At 43.1% G+C, this 19,207-nt stretch overlaps 2 protein-coding genes across 2 annotated transcripts in view; both read left to right on the forward strand.

The window, feature by feature from the left end:
- The window catches only part of LOC134532199 (uncharacterized), a 36,401-nt gene extending 32,192 nt beyond the window's left edge, over nt 1–4,209 (forward strand). Inside the window, exon 2 of the mRNA XM_063368619.1 lies at nt 4,043–4,209. Coding sequence (XP_063224689.1) covers nt 4,043–4,209 — 167 coding nt within the window. The remainder of the gene's footprint in view (nt 1–4,042) is intronic.
- Nucleotides 1–19,207, forward strand: part of LOC134531544 (protein phosphatase 1 regulatory subunit 14C) — a 430,032-nt gene that overhangs the window by 200,247 nt on the left and 210,578 nt on the right. The window lies entirely within an intron of this gene.

A 19,207-nucleotide genomic window follows, 5' to 3' on the forward strand; every position in this document is an offset into this window, starting at 1 on the left:
TTTTTTTATTGTCCTCAAACCCTTGTTTTATCAACCCCCTGCAGTTACGGTTGGTCGTATGAAAAAAATAGCTAAGACCAAAATTCATTGCATTACTTGTATAAATTTTTAATACGTTCAAACAAATTTGATATTTCTCATATTATGAGAGTTATAGCGATTTTTCGGGTTTTCGAAAAACCTTCCCCAATTCTACCACTTTGGTCAGATATTGCCTATTAACGAACTTGATCGAGATTTTCCACTTTCAGAATTTATTTATCAGTTTAGAAGTGATTGGTAAAAAAATTTCTGCAGTTATCGTGTCCACAAATTGTATTTGAGGTCTATGGACCATGAAACGAAAAACTATATAAAAATTTCCCATAATTCGCACCGTGGGTTCGGCTACAATAGGTAGTATTTACTTGAAATTTACCTAATAACAATCAGTGTAAATCGTGTCGGTAGTAATAAATATGCTGTGAAAGAAATTTCGTGAAAAGTTGCGTATAGAATTAGGATTAAAAGTATTGCGTACTACATAAAGTATAAAAATTCATTCTAAAGGTAAAATTGTTTATTCGTCTAGCTCTGCAAATTATGTGTAAACAGTTTTGGGGGAGCATTGTTTACATCCTATTTTAAATAATAATATTACTCGAAATAAATTATTAAAATTTTGCGTTTGTTTCGTTTTCCATGAAATCTTAAAACATCGACAAATGTGCATTTGGAGAAAGAAGGGGAGGAGAGTATTTTCAGTACATAGTTGTAATTTGTATTGTAAAAGTAAATACGCAAGGAAAACATTTTAACTGAATCGGTTTGTAAACACTGAATGTAAAAACTGAATTTTCCTTATGTGTGGTTGGCCTGAAATTGGTGAAGAAACATGTTAAGCAAAGATGTAACTCGTTGGATCACATATTGTAGAACCAAATGTATTGTTAGTATTAGTTTTGCATGGATTTAATACAAAATTACATCAATTAAATACGATGTATTTGTTAAGTAACATAACAAGTATGCTGACAGTATTTTAGTGTTCTAGTCGTATTGTTTTAAATTGTAAATTACCATGTTAGGTTTAGCCATTGTTTTAATTTAAAATCGTAATTTTTCAGAGTACACCTTCGTGCCAGTTATCAATTGTAATATGTTGACATAGTTTGACATTGTCTGCAGTCTTGTTGTAAACGAAATACATTAAACAAATTTTCTGGGCATAAAATTTCATAAAGTGTAATTCAATTTCTGTGTGATGATAAGCACATGATAAAGAAAGATAAATAATGCAAAGGTCTCGTTGCGACCTCAGCTTATCATCCTTAATTAAAGTAGTAAACTAACATACCCAAATTCGGTGTGCAAATAAATGCATTTTTGTTGTCAATTCCATTTGATTTTTTCTAGTGTTTTAGTTGCAGAGCAAATCGAAAACAAAACATTATTATTTCAATAGTTAGTCTGCTAGCAAAAACCTCCCAATTGTAAATATGTGTGGTAAAATTATGATATTGCATTAACAAAAATAATACAAATAATTTGTAACAAAGTCAGTACACACTTCGAACTTTCTTGTACGAAAATGTGTACCCTTAAATATTTCGAATGCATATTTGGAAGTTGTGTTTGAACCAGTTGGAGTTTATTCGCTCAATATTAATTGTTTAGGCTTAAGGGAAAATAATGAAGGCAAAAATGGAAATATATTTGTTAAGAGGACTACGTCATTATTTGAGCGACATGATGCAAAGCAGGCAATATTTATTCGAAAGGCGATCCGAGATTTTTTGCATTTGGACGTTCCCGGGGATCTCCCGTTTCCCCCGCCCTTCTCATTCCGTCGCTTCTGCATCCTTCAGGGCTCCCAGTTACAAGTCTGCCCTCGGGGTATGAGACCCGTGTACCCTACTCAGAAAATATTTATTTATTCATCCACTTAGACATCATTATTTTCTAATTACTTTGTTTTCCGAAAGTTATTTCGTATAACAACATTTGCGTGTATTCGTAAACTGTTCGTTTACATTCGACTTGTATAATAAATATAAGAAAAAAATATTACTGTCACTGTCCTGCACTAGCTAGTAAACAAGTCCTTGTATGCTCTGTGATCACTCGCACAACAAACGCTCCCTACAAGCCGAAGTGAATAAGCAAGATGCCCGTGTAAACTACACTGTGTACTTTTGCTGTTTACATCGTTTCACCTTTAATAGTCCCTGTGGCAAATTATATCATAGATTTGCGAATATAAAATAGGTACTACGTTTAGTTTTTAAAATAACTTTTACGAGATGTAAAGAAGTAGGCCTACACTCGTTCATGGGATAGACTATATACCATTTGAACCCAAAAGCTTGTAACGGCACGAGTTTGTATGTATATATATGTGTATATATATATATATAATTACGAACATTCCGTTGATATTGTAATGCAAAGGTAGAACTAACATAAATAAACCAACGAAATACTACCGATTACGCAAGTTAATTAAACAATAAATTCAACTCTAATTTTTATGAGTGCTGTTGATAACGTTCCAACGATCACAATATGTGATAACCTGTGATAACGTTAACAGTGTCTCTTCTCCTCTTACACACATTTATATTGTTACGAACGTTAGCAAGGCCACACCACGCGCAGGTGCAGAGCTAGCTGGGCTCGCAGCTGCCGTAACATGAGATGTGCCGTGCGCACCTGGGTCGCCGCTTTATCTCCCTCCAGCCCTCCGCTCCCCCCGCGTGGCGCCCTGCCTTTGACACGTAACTGACACCGGACAACTGGGAGTTGCGGCGAGCCGCCGACACGTGTTTTCGAGAGATTTCTGCCATCGGGACGGCTCGCGATGACGCGACTGGCCCCGACTGCTCTCGTGAGTTCTGGAATTGCGCCGGGGCCTATATATAGGCCCGAGGACGTCAGGAGAGAGTCAGTTCGGAGTGTTCAGTCGGGAGTTCTCGCGCGGCGGAGTTTCCGGGCGATAGTGCCGCGGGTGCGGCAGAGTGGTGAAGTCCTAGGACGAAGGTTCCAGGGCAGGGAGTGAGTAAGTTCAGTGGAGTCGGAAGTTTTCCCGCAGTGGATTTTCCGGGTGATAGTGTCGCGGGCGTGGCGTAGTCCCGAGCGAAGTTCTGAGCGAGGCGTCGAGCGGATCCTCGGCGAAGGCAAGTGTCGGCTGCGGCGGAGTGCGGCGGCGGGGTCCCGCGGCGGAGACTCACGAGGGGTGCTGCGGCGAGAGTTGCGCCAGAGGTGCGGCCCAGCGAGGTGTGTAGAACGAGTGACTGGGGAATAGACATTTATTTAAGTGTAATTAATTATTTGCCATTTTAGAAGATTATTTGTGACATGTAGTGGTAATAAATAAAACTGTGTGTAATAAAAATATTTAATTGGGCTATCCTTTACGAACCCGCGGTAAATCGTAACATTTTGGTGTCAGAATTGGGATAGCCCTAATAAATATATTTTGGTTTCAGTTTTATTATTAGAATTAAAGTTAAGAAATAGGATTTAGTTTTTCGAGAATAAAGTTAGTGTTTAGAATTTTACTGAATTTAGAATTTCTAGAGTTAGTTTGAGTAAACTGTAGTTAGTGTTAATTTTTAATGTAAGAGAGTTACTGTTGGATTAATTAGAAGTTTAGTCAAGGTCATTTAAAATTAATAACAGTAATAGAAATATATAATTATTTAGGTTATTTAATTAGGAAAATAGAGAGAGATGGCTGCTGAAGAGGTTAGTGTAGAAGATATCAGTAAGATAAGGGTTGCCCTGGAAAAAATAGGAGCCATTTGGAGTAACTATACGGAAGAAATGGTAACCAGTATAAAGAACTTTACGGAAGAAATGAATAGTGAAAGGAAGGGGAGTAAGGACCATCACGAAGAAACAAAGAGCTGGTCAAATAATAGCCTGGAGGAAATGAAGAAGGGTCAGGATGAAATGAAGAATGGTCAGGAAGAAATGAAGAATGAAATGGAGACCGAAGTGAAGATAAGCCTAGAAGAGAAGAACAGCCAAGAGAAGAATAGCCAAGAGAAAAACTGCGAAGAGAAGAAGGGCGAACAGAAGACCGGCCAGGAGAACAGCGAACAGAAGACCGGCCAGGAGAAGAACAGCGAAGAGAACAGCGAAATGAAGACCAGCAAAGAGAAGACCAGACAAGAGGAGACCAGCCAAGAAGAGAAGACCAGCCAAGAAGAGAAGCCCAGCCAATAAGAGAATAACAGCGAATAAAATAACAGCGAAGAGAATAACAGCAAAGAGAATAACAGCAAAGAGAATAACAGCAAAGAGAATAACAGCAAAGAGAATAACAGCAAAGAGAATAACAGCAAAGAGAATAACAGCAAAGAGAATAACAGCAAAGAGAATAACAGCAAAGAGAATAACAGCAAAGAGAATAACAGCGAAGAGAATAACAGCGAAGAGAATAACAGCGAAGAGAATAACAGCGAAGAGAATAACAGCGAAGAGAATAACAGCGAAGAGAATAACAGCGAAGAGAATAACAGCGAAGAGAATAACAGCGAAGAGAATAACAGCGAAGAGGAAATTAGCCAAACAGAGGAGAACAGCCAGGACATGAAGATGAAAGAAGAGCTGAAGACAAGCATAGGAGTAGTGAAGATGGGTTACAAAGTGAGGAATATTGAACAAGAAGAAATGAAGATAACCAAAAAGAGAGGGGAAAATGCCAATAAGAGTTGAAGAAAAGTCGAGAAGAGATGAGCATGAGTCAAGAAGAGATGAAGAAAGACCAAGAAGAGATGCAGGAAGACCAAGAAGAGGTGAAGAAAGACCAAGAACAGGGGAAGAAAGACCGAGAAGAGAAAATGAGAACACAAAGAGTGAAGAACATGGTGCAAGGAGTAACTGAGTGCAGTCCAGATGATATTCAGAAGAACGAAGAGGAAATGAGGAACTAAGAAGAGACGAAGAAGAGCTGGGAAGAAATGCTTTGTGAACGAGTAGCTACGAAAGAACAAACAGAGAGAAAAAGGGAAGTAGCAAGCGAACCATTATGAGGCAACGAGCAATGCTCTCAAGAGTATTGGGTCTGTCCAAGGCAACGGTCAGCCCGTCTCGGGCAGCTGGCTGAACGACATGGGGCATCTGCGACGCAGAAGTGTCGCCGGGTGACAAGAGAAGGTACTTCTACTGCGAGATAGGGTTATCTGGTGAAAATGTACAGCCCGCGATGGAGGAAAGGCAGGAGGCCTAAACTTCGAGTAGCATGGGGACCTCCAGGAGGAGATGCATTACCTGTTTGGGACGAACAGGTTTAAGGAGGGGGCAATGTTACGAACGTTAGCAAGGCCACACCACGCGCGGGTGCAGAGCTAGCTGGGCTCGCAGCTGCCATAACATGAGATGTGCCGTGCGCACCTGGGTCGCCGCTTTATCTCCCTCCATACCTCTGCTCCCCCGCGCGGCACTTTTAATTTGACATTTGAAACCTGTATTTGCGGATATCGCCGTCATGGAAGCATGTAGAATTCTTAGACGATCAACTAATTCATTGGGGTCGCCCCAATATACATAGTCAAATATCCGATCACTTTCTAGCTTTTTTAAACCTTCACCATGTATTGTTAGTTCACTGAAGAGATTAGCGAGAATGTCGATTTTTTCAAGATCTTCATTTTTATATACACTAAGCGAAGCATGTAGAATTCTTAGACGATCAACTAATTCATTGGGGTCGTCCCTATATACATAGTCAAATATCCGATCACTTTCTAGCTTTTTAAACCTTCACCATGTATTGTTAGTTCACTGAAGAGATTAGCGAGAATGTCGATTTTTTCAAGATCTTCGTTTTTATATACATCACTATCTGGATCGTTATCGCGAAAATGTGCATTGGTTAACTCTAGCAGTGTTTTTTACTCTTGTAAGTCTTTGTGAGAATATTCTTTATGCTCCCTGCGAAACAGCAATACGTACAGACCCAGAGTCCCGCACATTTTGAACTCTTCTACGTGCATGATATTTCCTGGTAGAAAGTATATTTCTTTAGCACCGAGGAACCACTTATTATGTTTTCTGTACACACCGTAAGTCGTGTCATTATTCCGGCTCGTAAACGATATCAGGTATGGTCGGACCATTGCATTAACTTGGTGTCCCTTTTTCGGTATTTTTTCTTGTGCATGGACTCTGTACTTGTTAAGTCCTCTTCTTCTCGATCTGGTTCATACTTTCTCTTCTTTACAGTGGGCATTTCATCTTCAATTTCTGTTTTCACATTGATGGCTGGTTCTTCCTTATTTTTAAGTTCGTCGAGGCGACTAGTGATTGGTGTAAATATCTCTTCATTTTCCATCTCATGTGCAAGTCTGGTTCGCCTAGCAAGTAGATATTTTTCACAAACAGACTGTATAGCTCGATGAAGGTCACTGGCCAGGTCCGACATTGTACTGGTTGAAAACATATTGCAAGACCTCCTTTTATACTTGTTTATTCGTTCGCAGAAACTTCTTGTGTGTGGCAAAATCTGAATTTGTTGACAAGTGAGATAGTGCTGCTTTCAGACTACTTTGAGAAGTCCTCAAATCGTCACATATTTGTGCATTCGATACTTCGATCATGTCGCGAATGCGAGAATCGGAGGCTTCCACACGCTGGTCGATGGCAACGAGATACTCTAGTAATTCGTTTTTCACACTTTCTACTTTTTGAGCCAGTAGCGAAATGTATTTGCGGCTATCGCCGTCATGAGACTTGAGAGCAGTACGTAAGTCTCGACTGCTACGACCGAATTTCTAAATGCTATGACTCATGTTTGACGATAAACTGATCGAAACCTCGTCTGTACCTGCCCTTATATAGAGGCCAGTCTTTGACTATAACTAGGAATCGTGTTCTTCTTTCCAACACAAGGAGCACATGCCTTTGAATTCCTGGAATGTCATGTCGGTGTTTACGTGATCGTCATAAGCGTGACGCAAATTAAGTTCGTCCATGCGAAAAAGCACTATGACATTCGCGTTGTCTCGTAGAAGATGTTTTGGAATACGACTGTACGTCTGACACAGGTAAACACAGTCTACCTTGGTGTGTCTGCCCATGGTAAAGTACTCTTATATTATGCCTTGCTTCTCGCACATTACATCATCGAAAACAAACATGGAATTGGCTTTTGTTTCGCTTGGAGGTACCACATCCACATTATCATTAAATGGAAAATACTCCAGACCATCCATCGATTGTAGAACAGCGGCCAAGCGCTGGTACTTTGGCTGCAGCATCGATTTGGAATAGAGGTAAACGTTTTCGAACCTAAGACCGTTTGGCTCCTCTAATAAATTCAGTAGAATGCACGTTTTGCCGCACTTGGACCGACCCACCATTATGCATCGTATGGCAGAAGGCAACAGTAAGCCATGTCGTGATACACGTGCACTAAATACATCGTCGTGCGTAATGCGCACGGGCAAACACACTTCTTGCCTGACGACTTGCATTGTACTGAAGAAAATGTATAAAATCAAACACATTTATACTGTCTTGTCAGTTGTGCGCAATGACTCGAAGAGGCAAGAACAAAAAACACATCGGCGTGGGACTCGTTAACTCGCTGATAAACAATCTATCATTCGAGCTACACATTCCCGGCTACAGATTCTGAGGCCCCATCATGAAACTAGCGAAAAGGTTAGCTCGCGGTGATGTGGGCATTAATTATCTGGACGAAAAGTGCAAGCAGCACGATATTGCATATTCATTAAGCAAGGATCTGGAATCCAGACGCAGATCAAATATTGGCACAGGAAGCCAAAGAAATAAGCAAATCTCCGTACGCAGAACTAGGAGAGAAAATCGCGGCCAGGGACGTTTCCAAAATCATGAAGGCAAAGACCACATTAGGACTGGGTGCTCGTCCAGCCAGCTCCATCAAGTCAAAGACTAACTCACGCAAGACCAAACACAAGACTGGTGCAGGCGTGCAAAAAACCAAGCAAAAATTACAGACTCTCGACAAGAAGATTATAGCAGGATTTCTTCCTTTGCTTTTGCCTGCATTGGGTGCTCTCAGCGGCTTCATCGGTACAACGAGCGGTATAGTGCGGGCAGTCAACACTTCGAAGAATGAGCGCAAGCAGTTAAAAGAAGCACAGCGACAGAATGCCAGCATGAAAGCCATTGCCATTGGTAAAAAAAAATGGCGCAGGACTCTACTTGCAACCTCACAAGGCAGGTCGAGGCATGAGAAAGAAACGAATGAAAAATCCTAAGTTCTTTGCCGAAACGTCCACTCACCAATATAGATTTGATCAGGTACGCTCGAAAACTGAAAATACCAAATTTACGAGGCGTGTTTATGCGAGACACTTTACCCATTAAGCCAAAGACATGTGAGTGCGCCATAATTAATTTAGACACGTCAGCAGGTCGTGGCACGCACTGGGTGGCCTATGTAAAGACTGGAAAAATAGCCGAGTACTAAGATAGTTTTGGAAATTTACGGCCTCCGCCAGAACTTGGGCGGTACCTGGGCCGGACTACTACATTGTTCTACAATTACGAAACCGAACAGTCACCTAATCAAACAAACTGTGGACACTTGTGTGTTCGCTTTTTAACAAACAAAATTTAACCAACAAAAACAATTGCTACTTAAAGGTTGTGCAGTGATGATAATTTATCAGTCATGTCGATAACACTTACCTTGACAGGTCACGCATCTGAGCTTCGGGCGGTTAATTTCCCGCCTCTGGATTTAGACGGAGAATGGTGTATCGGACTTGTAGATTTTCAAACGTATAATGCCATACCGAATATCGACGAAGAAAACTGCAAGATCTGCTTCCTAAAAAGCGATGGGACCGCTCATGAAATACCGTTACCTGTTGGCTCTTACGAAATTGACGACATTGCAAATTACATCAGGGATATGTTACCAGAGGATGTAGACTTTCAACTGCGTGGAAATCCAAACACTCAAAAAAGCATTCTAACATGCAGTGAAAATGTCGACTTTACAAACCTGGGACCATAGGTATGATGCTCGGATTCGAATCAAAGATGTATGATACAGGAAGAACGTACGAATCTACGCGTGCAGTAAACATTTTGCCTGTGAATGTCATAAGAATAAACTGTAATTTGGCAAGTGGAACGTATTTCAACGGAAGACTAAGCAACATGCTCCACGAGTTTTCGCCGATGGTCCCGCCAGGATATAAACTGGTCGAAGTACCGGAAAGTAACATTTAAGTTCCAGTCGTCGTAAAGTGCGCACACGAAGTCGTCGTCAGAATCGTTGACCAGCGAGGATGATTGGTGAATTTTCAAGACGAAGAAATTACATTACGTCTGCACTTGAAGCGATGGGCATAAAGTTCGTAACACCGAACAGTTATAAAAGAAATTGTATTGTCGTGAATAAGAACAGTTCTCTAACAGACATCGGTGCATTAACACCTGACAGCATAAAGTATCTTCTTAGTATATTGGATAAGTGCTGAATAAATATGGAAGACGAAATCCTCAACGTGGAAGATCCGGTCATTTTCGATGAAAGCATTACGAAAATGGAATTGTACGAGTACCAGCCTTTCCAGCTCTGACCGTACGCACTACCATCAGAAGTCCGCATTGATGTACAGCACCAAGATATCTGTACTTTACCTTCGCAGTCATTTCTACGTATAAGAGGCACGCTGACAAAAGCGGATGGTACGCATCCGACAACATCGTCAATATCCTGCAATGGTATTCTTAACATAATCGAGCGCATTACATATGTACTCAATGGCGTCGAGTTAGACTAGACAAGAGATGTAGGCATAACATCTGCTATGAAAAATTACCTTTCGCTCATGCCAAATGAACTGTCTGCTGCAAAGATGGCCGGTTGGGCTTTTGAGGATGAATGTAAGCTTTTGGTTTATGCCGAAGGGAAGTTCGAAGTTTGTGTTCCTCTGTCCATGCTTCTTGAATTTGTTGAGGACTACAAACATATAATCATTAATTCGAAACAAGAGCTCATACTTCTTCTAGCCAACACACACATTAATGCAATTGTCGCCACTGCAGAAAACCCTCAAGATGTCTCGCTAACACTACAGTCTATCGAGTGGATGCTGCCCCACATCCAAGTGAGCACCGTTGAATGAGTCAAGATGTTGAAGAACATACAAAATGGCAATAACTTCGTTGTGCCATTCCGATCCTGTAGCCTGGAAACTTATCCTGGCCTGCCTCATAGTCAGCGTATCAATTGGATAGTAAAGTCCAGCTTCGCTACGGAAAAACCAAGATACATTATCGTCGGGCTTCAGTCAGGAAGACAGATCAATGCAGGAGTAAGTCGCTCCTTATTCGATAACTGTCAAATATGTAATGTAAAAATATTTTTAAACAGCGATAGCTATCCATATGTTGATATGAACATGGACTTCGAAAGTCAAAGATTTCTTCTCGCATATCAAATGTACGCCAAGTTTCAGCAAGCTTACTATAGGTGGAGACAGTCACCGATACTGAGTCCCGACAGTTTCAAGAACAAGGCTCCGTAATGGTGTTTGACGTTTCCAAACAGGATGATCGAATAAATTCAAACATCATCGACTGTAGGATCGAGATAACGACTAGCTGAAATATTCCACCAAACACCTATGCTTTTTGTCTGATACTTCACGATCGGCTTGCATCGTACAATTGTCGAGACAAACTTGTGAAAATTCTGGCATAGATACTGTTTCATTTTCGATGATAATTCAGTTACGACCGAGCATTGCTAGCGACAATATGTACTGCAACCTGCAAGGTTTCCAGATTCAAAATGGATTCGTGCTCAAGGAAATTAGCGTCACCTCCGGAGACAAGACTCGAACTCGCACGTTCCGAGCTCCGTATCCTTGGAAACTACTAGACGAAAAAAGTAAACGGTCGAATGAATGGCTATGTAAATATTATCACGGACTAGAGTGGGACGAAAGTAAAATTCCGTACCACCAAGTGAAAAACACTATTGAAGATTTACTAGTTCAAAACGAAATAATTTACGTTGCCGGACCTGAACAGAAGAAATGGCTGAGCAAGTTGTGTGATGCGTCAGTTGTAATTGTAGACCTACAGAACGACTACGGCTGTCCTTCCCGCGCAAGCTTAGTACAATATACGACGTGCAGCCACGTGACAAGTTTGAACGTGTCTGTGCCTGTACAAACTCGCAGTTAATGCAGAAATGGCACACACAGTGTTAGTAGGAGCCTGCATATATAAATGGCATACATCCGCACGTGCCTTTAGTTGATGTTCGACCTGCAAGAAGATGTTTACGTTTCATCCTGCTAACGTGTGCGTGAGCGTACGACCTAGCTTCAGCAGTGTCGAGTACAGCTACTGGGATTCCGGGTATCTACGTACATATACAGAAACCTGTGATGGAGGCGCTCAGCATTGGCAGTTTTCGCACTTTCCTGTGTCCTACGAACCGACTCAGCAGCTGTTAGATTGTTGCGAACCTGGAAACTGTGCCGTCTATCACATGAGACCACACACAATCCTTCCTGCTAGCATCGCTGAGGTAGTCGCCTCGTCTGCACTTGCAACACCAAACATGGGCATGTTGCATCCTGTTGCGGCCTGTGATGCTTCTACGCAGACGTCCAAACGACATGCGTCTCGTCGTCGAAGTTCAGGCAGTGAATCTGTCCCAACTAGCACTGAGCCAAAGCCCAGATGCAGACGTGGTCACAGGCGCCATCGACTATGTCTTGTCGGAGTTGACGACGTCGCAGATGACCAGCTGGAAACCTGTGTTCCTGATCCCGTGACCTTCGAACCAGTTGGAACCGGAGTCGACGACGAGGCAGTTGGAACCGGACTCGATGAGGCAGTTCGTGCATCATTTAAGACTTTGCTTCCGAAAATGCTTGATTCCTTACCCTAATATGTATTAGTGTAATTTTTATAAATAAATGTGTAAAACTTGAACTTGTGTGTTTTTATTTCTAAATACAGGCAATATTTTGACTCATGTAGTATTCCAGTAGACCGCGGGTATATAAGCGAGGTTCAGACGACTGGACCCTCAGTCCACCTCTGGCCGTGGTGCAGTACGGACCGGCTCTCTTCAGTAAGTTTCGTGAGATTTAGTTACTGTTTCAATGTCGACCGGGATAGACTGTTTACCGTCAGCAGCGAGGACCTCGATGGTAGCAACGCTGATGGAGTCGGAGATCCCGATACCGGCTGCAGAGGAGATCACAACAGCGGAGAGCTCAATAGCTGCGGTGTCGACAGCTGTGGAGATCCCAATACCGACTGCAGAGGAGACAACGATACACGCTGTTCCATCATCAGCTAAAGTTTCACCATCTGCACTCCAGACTTCAATTAATGAATAGCGTACATCGCATCAATGCAAATATTGGGGTGCATCAATAACCTGCAGTAGGTCTCTGACAATCTCTCGAGAGACATGTAAGTGCGACAAATGCGATAAGGTTTTTTCGCTTTGTAACAGTCTGGATAGTCACAAGATTATTTGCATAGGAAAATAATCAAGTGCTAGTATGCTTCCATACCATCAGACAACCTCATTTATTGCTTTACCTGAGGCAATAGTCAAAAGAGCAGTAGTCAATTGCCAATACTTGAAGGATCAGTTTTGTTTTAAATGGAGTATTTTGGCAAGATTTGTCGAGGGAAGTCATCAAAACTGTGTTGATAAGAGGTATTATGCTTTGGAGAATAAGTACAACTTTGATGGACTGTACTATCCACCACCATTAAATCAGATAAAAAATTTTGAGATAAATAACCCAGAAGTTTCAGTTAATGTGTATGCGCTAAATGAGTAAAATAATGTGTGTCCGATTCGGGTAACCAAACAAGAAAGAAAAAATCATTTCGATTTGTTGCTTGTGACAAATGAAAGTGGTGCTGCACACTACTGCTACATAAAAAACTTATCCCGACATGTGAGATCCCAGGTTACAAAACATCAACATAAGATTTATGTGTGTAAGATGTGCTTAAAAGTATTTCGCTAATCAACCTCGAAAATCAGGACTCACAGCTATACAGTGTCTTGAACAGCACAAGATTAAATGCGGAAATAAATCTTAACCAAGACTTAAGTAATTTGTCTGTTTTTTTGTACTTGTAGTAGTGTAGAATTTATGTAATTTTTTTTTAAAGAACTTGCGGTGTTTTTATTTTCTTAAACCTGTCACTTTAGTGGTACTTTTTTAATATTAATGTTGTTTTGTATCGGCCAGGGATCGAACCAAGGACAAGAATCGATCGAATCAATCAGTATATAGATTACAAATTTATTTAATGAATTTTGAACTTTTTCCCGAATCTCTAGCATTAAAATTACGAATTTCTAATATGGTGGTCCTGATGTCTAATAGGATGATGGTAGTAGAGGATTTAAAATCTCTTTAAGAATGTTGAACATGGTGTATTGAAATTATTATTTTTTTACATAAAATTAAACATTATTGCTTTGATCGGGTATCGAACCAAGGACAGAAATCGATCGAATCAATATGTGAATTAATGAGTTATTTGTTTAATGAATTTTGGAACTTTTCCCTAATTTCTAGCTAAATAATTACACAATTCCAAGATGGTGTCCAAATGACAAGATGGCGGGTGTCACAGTAATAATAAATGATTACTGCACTCTAGCGGGTAAGAATTAAACTAACATAGCATCAGCGCACTCTAGCCGACGATACAATGATGATGGCTTCCAGCAAATGAAGACAAGATGGCGAACATGATATGTTAACTGACGATATATATACTTTGACATAAGTGGTGGGTGTCAGTCTGCCAGCATCCACAACAGGGAAGAATCGGCTGCCATTTTAATTTTTTTGCACTCGTCGGGGTCGAACGGAGGACTCCGAGCTCCGTGTCGTAAATGTATTTTTTTTTAATATTTTTTATTACAAATTTTAATAATTGAATTTTTTATAATTTTTAAAAAAAAATTCATTAAAATCGGATAATAAATAAAAAAAGTTAAAGATGGCCGCCATAACAGAAACTGCAACTGTGATGTCATAATTCAAAATGGCGAAAATCAAAATGCCGGAATGTTCGAGAAAACAAAATTACATCATCCAAGATGGCGTATCCAAGATGGCCGCCGGGGTCAAGGTCAAAGGTCAAGGTCACGGTACTATTTGTCCCATTATGCTGTATCCCGTTACGACCATCCAAGATGGCCGCCGTGACGTCACAATCCAAGATGGCGGTCGGCACCACAGTCACCACACCTAGGACCCAGTGTCCGGAGCCCCATTCCTATACTACTGTGACTTTAAAACCGGTGGATGTATGCAATGATTTTATAAATTATTGCACCTATTAAAACGAAATTTTATTTTAGTGAACAAGGTTACGTGCATTTATAGTTAACGCGTCAGACACGAAACTTTTTAAAATTCTGTATAAAACTGCTTTAAATTATTAAAACTTAAGGTTTAATATATCAATTAAAATGTTATGAAAAATTTCGAAACTACGTACAGACAACAACAGTAGCTAAATAAAACTTTTGACAAAATTTCATTCCAATCTGCAGCAAAAAAATTTTACTAACGCTCACTCTTAATGGAGATATCCATCAGATGAAATCGTGATGGCGGACCTTACTAAATAATAATATGATTACTTCCAGCAGACGATGCCTTTTTTAATTAAATTTAATTTTTTATTATTATATATTTTGAAAATAAATATATTTCCAAATATGCAACATGCAGGAGTGTGGTTTTCGATGATGAAGTCATTACGCTTTTTAATTACAATTTTATTAAATAGCTTCTTGCATTAATTTTAACGATATTTCCCATTTTATAGTTTAATTATTACGGATTTTCAAGATGGAGGATGCGATTTCGTAATTCAAAATGGTGGAATGTTCTAGAAAATCTAAATGTTAGAATGTTCTAGAAATAACAAAATGGCGGATTCCAATATGGCTCCCTAAAGTGACATAATACAATATGGTCACCGGGGTCAAAAGTTCGTCATCCAAGATGACCGCCTTAACATAATCCAAGATTGGGTATTCAATATGGCCACCGGAAGTGAAGTAATCCAAGATGTCCGCCACTAATGCTGCCAGAAATGACATAATCCAAGATGCCCGCCACGAATTCCTGAATCCCGACCCTGGACCCGTTGCCCTCATACATACTTACTCCCTAGGTTGTATATCTCCAAATGCTATTCCTCGGTATTCATGGCTGTAAACTTGCACGTGTGGATACTTTTTTGTTCGATGCGTTATGAAACTATACTTACACATCAGCAGCCAACTCTTTATGTACCACTTCCATGTGTTTATTAACATTTCTCCGTTTCCTTAAAATGAATTTGGCCCTTAAGTAATCTGTGAACTGATTGTACCAAACCAATCCCTTTATTGGGTTTGGTTATTGACGGACATTTTTACAGCTAATTCAGTACCGGTAAAGTAATACTATTCTGTAAAACTGCAATCTGCGAGTTTCTGCTTGCTAACTAGTGACGTGGTTTTGGACAGCAGTTTATAAGTAAGCATGAATCAACTGTTCATCAGTGCAGTCAAATCACTATAAATTGTGAAACGAATGGCAGTGGAGCAGTTTACTCTGGTCTAGTTGTTACATCCCTTCATCCTAGCGGCTGCACATAGCGCAGCGAGACTTCAGCGTTAATTATTTATTATTGCTTATTTTTCAATTTATTACTCTGTTTTTCATGAACAACAATATTTGAGAAATAATACAGGTTCATTACTGTTAGTAAAAATGTCTGGCCTTACATATACTCTCTAGTTTTAAATGCATCACCAAAGAATTTTAATCAGTTTATGTCGAATTCATACATAGATTAATCGTTGGTCTTTCTGGAACATTTGAGTTATGCACTGGCATCAGATATATTTTAATTAATATCTTACTAAAATTTATTTAGGAAATTAATTTATTAATGTATTTCAGGCTGAACGTATTGATCATTAAAGGGCCTGCCTAGTCAGGGATGTTTTTGTATTAGTGAGGCAGGATTATAAGTGTGATGCTTGCTAGTGCTTCTAGCATGGCAACGCCTTTAAGTGCAAGGCTGTGGACTGGCCTGCAGTCCTCTTGTAGTACATAGGGCAACTGTGAAATTTGAGCGGTAACCATCATATTAGAAATGAAGATAAAGGTATAATGCTGGTTTCGTGAGTGCTTTCAAGAATCTGAACCAGATGTTCATGCCATAAATTATTCTGAAAACGCATGTTTTATCCCTTTTCATTCTCCTAAACATACCTGAAGTTTGAAAATGAAATACGGCAACAGAACTACTCATCCGCTCTCAGCGTATTCTTAAATGCTTTTCGAATACAGACACTACTAAGATATCTTGAACAGTTTTAAAATCGCTTAGTTTCTTCTGAAGCTCTGCACACCATATGTGGCTCAGTTAGGTGGGGCCCCTAACTGGCTTGTTGTAACGAGCTCCCAATTTGGATTACAACATAATTTTAATCAATTTTTTAGTTTCCTGTTTGGAGAGCTGCTTTCCCGAGAGCATGTTTCTGATGGTCAGTGTAACTGGATTCCCTTCTCGGAAGATACACCACTCTTTCAGCAGTATTCGAAGATGAATTTATGAGAACAATAAAGGATTTGTGTTTTAGGAATGCATGGCAAGTGGATCACTGAAGTAAAGGTAAAAATCTAGCATTAAATCGCGTATTCACCTAAGTGGACTAATGCAATTGGACCTTCAAGGTTATAGTGATCCCTGGACTGTTAGAGAATCGATTATATGCTCATAACTTAGTGTCGGAGGCGGACAGCATCAAAATTTTAAGGTATCGCAAAAAATCTGGTAGTATATATCACTGACATCCGATAAATTATGGGCGAAGTCCAAAGGATGTGTAGTATTTTCAAATGTTGAATACTATTGTGCACTTATACAAACAGCAAGTGAAGTACGAATTTGGTGTGAGTTGACACTTAACGAGCATTGACAGATCATAGTCATTATAAATGCAGAAGTGGCATGGTATTCTGTAGGTGTGCGGCATGGAGTGTGGGGTGACGGCGCCCTACCCCGCCAGCGGCTCGCCTAGCTCCATCCTGGCAGACGTGCGAGGCGAACGCAGCCCCGTCAAGTCTCGCCTACTCGTCCTTCAGGAGAGGCGCTGATGTGACACGGGTGTTCTGTAGGTGTGCGGCATGGAGTGTGGGGTGACGGCGCCCTACCCCGCCAGCGGCTCGCCTAGCTCCATCCTGGCAGACGTGCGAGGCGAACGCAGCCCCGCCAAGTCTCGCCTACTCGTCCTTCAGGAGAGGCGCTGATGTGACACGGGTGTTCTGTAGGTGTGCGGCATGGAGTGTGGGGTGACGGCGCCCTACCCCGCCAGCGGCTCGCCTAGCTCCATCCTGGCAGACGTGCGAGGCGAACGCAGCCCCGCCAAGTCTCGCCTACTCGTCCTTCAGGAGAGGCGCTGATGTGACACGGGTGTTCTGTAGGTGTGCGGCATGGAGTGTGGGGTGACGGCGCCCTACCCCGCCAGCGGCTCGCCTAGCTCCATCCTGGCAGACGTGCGAGGCGAACGCAGCCCTGCAAAGTCTCGCCTACTCGTCCTTCAGGAGAGGCGCTGATGTGACACGGGTGTTCTGTAGGTGTGCGGCATGGAGTGTGGGGTGACGTCGCCCTACCCCGCCAGCCCAGCTCCATCCTAGCAGACGTGCGAGGCGAACGCAGCCCCGCCAAGTCTCGCCTACTCGTCCTTCAGGAGAGGCGCTGATGTGACACGGGTGTTCTGTAGGTGTGCGGCATGGAGTGTGGGGTGACGGCGCCCTACCCCGCCAGCGGCTCGCCTAGCTCCATCCTGGCAGACGTGCGAGGCGAACGCAGCCCCGCCAAGTCTCGCCTACTCGTCCTTCAGGAGAGGCGCTGATGTGACACGGGTGTTCTGTAGGTGTGCGGCATGGAGTGTGGGGTGACGGCGCCCTACCCCGCCAGCGGCTCGCCTAGCTCCATCCTGGCAGACGTGCGAGGCGAACGCAGCCCTGCCAAGTCTCGCCTACTCGTCCTTCAGGAGAGGCGCTGATGTGACACGGGTGTTCTGTAGGTGTGCGGCATGGAGTGTGGGGTGACGTCGCCCTACCCCGCCAGCCCAGCTCCATCCTAGCAGACGTGCGAGGCGAACGCAGCCCCGCCAAGTCTCGCCTACTCGTCCTTCAGGAGAGGCGCTGATGTGACACGGGTGTTCTGTAGGTGTGCGGCATGGAGTGTGGGGTGACGGCGCCCTACCCCGCCAGCGGCTCGCCTAGCTCCATCCTGGCAGACGTGCGAGGCGAACGCAGCCCCGCCAAGTCTCGCCTACTCGTCCTTCAGGAGAGGCGCTGATGTGACACGGGTGTTCTGTAGGTGTGCGGCATGGAGTGTGGGGTGACGGCGCCCTACCCCGCCAGCCCAGCTCCATCCTAGCAGACGTGCGAGGCGAACGCAGCCCCGCCAAGTCTCGCCTACTCGTCCTTCAGGAGAGGCGCTGATGTGACACGGGTGTTCTGTAGGTGTGCGGCATGGAGTGTGGGGTGACGTCGCCCTACCCCGCCAGCCCAGCTCCATCCTAGCAGACGTGCGAGGCGAACGCAGCCCCGCCAAGTCTCGCCTACTCGTCCTTCAGGAGAGGCGCTGATGTGACACGGGTGTTCTGTAGGTGTGCGGCATGGAGTGTGGGGTGACGGCGCCCTACCCCGCCAGCGGCTCGCCTAGCTCCATCCTGGCAGACGTGCGAGGCGAACGCAGCCCTGCCAAGTCTCGCCTACTCGTCCTTCAGGAGAGGCGCTGATGTGACACGGGTGTTCTGTAGGTGTGCGGCATGGAGTGTGGGGTGACGGCGCCCTACCCCGCCAGCCCAGCTCCATCCTAGCAGACGTGCGAGGCGAACGCAGCCCCGCCAAGTCTCGCCTACTCGTCCTTCAGGAGAGGCGCTGATGTGACACGGGTGTTCTGTAGGTGTGCGGCATGGAGTGTGGGGTGACGTCGCCCTACCCCGCCAGCCCAGCTCCATCCTAGCAGACGTGCGAGGCGAACGCAGCCCCGCCAAGTCTCGCCTACTCGTCCTTCAGGAGAGGCGCTGATGTGACACGGGTGTTCTGTAGGTGTGCGGCATGGAGTGTGGGGTGACGGCGCCCTACCCCGCCAGCGGCTCGCCTAGCTCCATCCTGGCAGACGTGCGAGG

This window comes from Bacillus rossius, chromosome 5 (genome assembly GCF_032445375.1).
Source record: "Bacillus rossius redtenbacheri isolate Brsri chromosome 5, Brsri_v3, whole genome shotgun sequence".
NCBI classification, from domain to species: Eukaryota; Metazoa; Arthropoda; class Insecta; order Phasmatodea; family Bacillidae; genus Bacillus; species Bacillus rossius.